A 3,725-nucleotide genomic window follows, 5' to 3' on the forward strand; every position below is an offset into this window, starting at 1 on the left:
TTGCTTCAAAAAAATCATTATACAGAATAATTAATTAATGTCTAAATCAAGTAGAGCTGCTTTTTTCTTTTCAGCCAGAGAGTTGTAAGGCAAGTGAAAAATGATTTGTTCAGTGGCATGTTTCTCATAACCCACTTCTTCTTGTTGGAAGTGAGACTACATGATGAATTATCTTTGGGTATTATTAGGAGATCTACTAGTATAAAAGATTTTTTCATTGGGCAATATTTTTCAGGTGTAACGTAAGCGTTATCTAAAATTAGTGTGTTTTTAGGCCAAATTTGCTATAATGACGAAATAACTCGTTAGATATATATGTGAGAAAGAGAGAGGATGCAAAAATGATAGAAGGGGTCATTATGAGGAAGAACTAAAATGAAAGGAGATAGTTTAAATAATTTGATCAAGGGAAAGTCTTAGATTACTTTAAGAGAAAAAGGTGGGAACCCACAAAGGAAAAGAAAGGGTACATCATGAAAACTTTAACACACACACACACAATAGGGCCTGTGTCTTTCTGTGATTATATATTTATATGGTTGTCCACTTCTCTATGGGAAACTCAAGTTAAAAGCAACCCTTTAACTTCTCTCCCTTGTTATAACTTCTCTCCCTTTAACACACACTACTAAAACCAAACACAGTGCTAAAAGTATTGCCTCTTTGAACTAATTTTGGCCAATGCCTCTTCACTGTGTAGCACCAAAACCAGAAAATTTTGGCACTGAATTGATGGCAGCTCCATCGATGAACTCAGAGTCCTTTACACAAAGGGCCTTGTTTCCCATAACTTTGAAGGTCTCTTTTCCTAACTAGTAAAAATTGATGTATTAGTGGTTTCTTTCCTTTAATTATTGGTAAATTAGTATTCTATAGTACTTGTTCGTTATTGCTCATGTGTGTTGAATATGTTATGCAGTTTGAAGAAATAGTGTACAAGATAACAAGCACAAAAGAGAAGACTATACTAAATGGAGTGACAGGAATTGTGTGCCCAGGGGAGATGTTAGCAATGTTAGGTCCATCAGGTAGTGGAAAGACTACCCTCCTAACAGCTTTAGGAGGCCGTCTTTCGGGAAAATTATCAGGGAAAATTACATACAACAGCCAGCCATTCTCTGGAGCTATCAAACGTAGTACTGGATTCGTGGCACAAGACGATATCCTATATCCTCATCTAACTGTAACAGAAACTCTCCTCTTCACAGCTCTGCTTAGGCTTCCCCAAAGCCTAAGCAAAGAGGAAAAAGAACAGCATGTGGAGCATGTTATTATGGAGCTCGGATTAAACAAGTGTAGAAACAGCATGATTGGAGGACCATTATTTAGAGGGATATCAGGTGGGGAGAAAAAGAGGGTAAGCATAGGTCAAGAAATGCTAATCAACCCAAGTTTACTATTGCTAGATGAGCCTACTTCTGGTTTGGATTCTACTACAGCTCTCAGGATTCTAACTACAGTTAAGCGCCTAGCAAACGGTGGCAGAACTGTAATCACTACAATCCACCAGCCATCCAGTAGGCTTTACCATATGTTTGATAAGGTAGTCTTGCTTTCTGAGGGCTGCCCTATCTACTATGGTCCTGCGTCTACTGCCTTGGAATACTTCTCCTCTGTTGGTTTTTCCACATCCATCACTATTAATCCTGCTGATCTTTTGCTCGATCTCGCCAATGGTAATTCAAACATTCTTACATAAATTCATAGTTTCATCATTTGATTTTGGCTTTGATAAAGTCAGATGAGTCACTAGCCTTGGTGATAAGCAATGGTAATTATTATAACTTTATGTAAGTAGAGTAAAAAGAGAACCCCACTCATAAGTTGTGCTACTATTTAATTAATCAATAGATTGACCAAATACTTATACAGTATACAGAGGGAAAAGATCTCCAAAAGTTTAAGGTTGAACTTTTGAAATCATGTATATGGTATCAAACATCATATTTTGAAATCTATCTTTAAATTTTCAGGAATTGGACCTGATTCCAAGCATGCAATTGAGCAAGGTGACAACACTGAACAGGAGAAGAAATCTGTGAGAGAAGCTCTCATATCTGCATATGACAAAACCATTTCTACTAGGTTGAAAACTGAGCTATGCAGTTTAGACACCAATAATTACAGTTACAAAAAGGATGTTTCGACAAGTAAGTTTCCAATTCACAGTGAAGAAAGGGATTGTTTTAATTGATATCAAATTCTTAATTAGTGACTAATTACAGCTCTATACTCGTGCAGGAAATGGTGTGAAGTCAGAGCAATGGTGCACAAGTTGGGGCTATCAATTTAAGGTGCTGCTACTAAGGGGGCTTAGGGAGCGAAGATACGAGACCTTCAATAGACTTAGAATCTTCCAAGTAATAAGTGTAGCATTTCTTGCAGGACTATTGTGGTGGCATACTCCAACATCTCACATTGAAGACAGAGTAAGAACTTATCTGTTCACCTGTGCTATCTTTTGAGTAAGAAAATAAGGTTCAAGATTATAGCTCATATTTACAGTCAACACAATGTTCTCTTTGAATATAGAACCATTTCTGAGTTGCTTGAAGAACAGCAATATGCAATTGCTAATTGTTGTCATTTGACTTCCTGGTGCAGATTGCAATGTTGTTCTTCTTCGCGGTATTTTGGGGTTTCTATCCACTCTACAATGCAGTTTTCACTTTTCCTCAAGAAAGAAGGATGCTCATCAAAGAGAGATCATCAGGAATGTACCGACTCTCATCATATTTTCTAGCTAAAACTGTAGGAGATCTTCCCTTAGAACTGGCACTACCGACAGCGTTTACCTTCATCCTATATTGGATGGGTGGACTCAAAGCTAACCCTGCCACCTTCATCCTATCTCTTCTAATAGTCCTTTACAGCGTACTCGTTTCTCAGAGCCTCGGTCTAGCTTATGGTGCTATGCTCATGGATGTGAAACAGGCGACTACTTTAGCATCGGTCACAACCTTAGTCTTCCTAATTGCTGGAGGATATTACATTCAGCAAATTCCCCCTTTCATAGTTTGGTTAAAATATCTGAGCTACAGCTACTATTGCTACAAGTTGCTACTAGGAGTGCAATACAACGACAACGACTACTACGAGTGTTCAAAAGGAGTCTATTGCCAAGTTGCAGATTTCCCAGCAATAAAATCAGTAGGCCTGAACAATATGTGGATGGATGTATTGATCATGGCTCTAATGTTAGTGGGATATCGGCTTGTTGCTTATCTAGCACTCAACCGTGTACGATGAAGACGTGCAGAGGGGACCATTTCAAGAGCAAAGTGGAAGGTTTTTTTTTTTTTAATTCCTCAACAACATAGTAATAATGTTAGGTTTAGATTATGATCGCATTGCCAGATTTTGATCATATACACCAAGAATTTGAATGTAGTACCACTCTGGCAATGTTTTACATAACTGACTTAGGAAAGAATAAATCTGTAACATTTTGAACGAAATAAATATCCTTTAAGCAAACAACAGATTCATTTTTAATCGCAGCAAAAAGAAAAAGCAAGTAATGGTGCACACAACAAGATTTAGAATCTGAGTGGGGTCGAGTACAATAAATTAATGAGTTGTGCAAGTGCATTGACCATATAAAGACAGCACCTGTTTAGATCACTAAAATTAGCTTTTTTCTGCTCTCAGTGCCTTTCCTTTTCTTTATACTATAAATATAAATTCTTGGTGATATATTTTTATAATAGCAATATAGAAAGTTT

The 3,725-nt window shown here is 37.2% G+C and overlaps 1 protein-coding gene across 1 annotated transcript; it reads left to right on the forward strand.

The window, feature by feature from the left end:
- Nucleotides 1–540: 540 nt before the first annotated feature.
- On the forward strand, nt 541–3,477 carry LOC109243334 (ABC transporter G family member 14-like). The gene is made up of 5 exons (XM_019410242.1): nt 541–798; nt 920–1,676; nt 1,974–2,150; nt 2,242–2,429; nt 2,605–3,477. The coding sequence occupies exons 1-5, from the start codon at nt 682–684 to the stop codon at nt 3,247–3,249; spliced, it is 1,884 nt and encodes a 627-aa protein (XP_019265787.1). The 5' UTR covers nt 541–681; the 3' UTR covers nt 3,250–3,477.
- Nucleotides 3,478–3,725: the final 248 nt, after the last annotated feature.

This window comes from Nicotiana attenuata, unplaced genomic scaffold (assembly GCF_001879085.1).
Source record: "Nicotiana attenuata strain UT unplaced genomic scaffold, NIATTr2, whole genome shotgun sequence".
NCBI lineage: Eukaryota > Viridiplantae > Streptophyta > Magnoliopsida > Solanales > Solanaceae > Nicotiana > Nicotiana attenuata.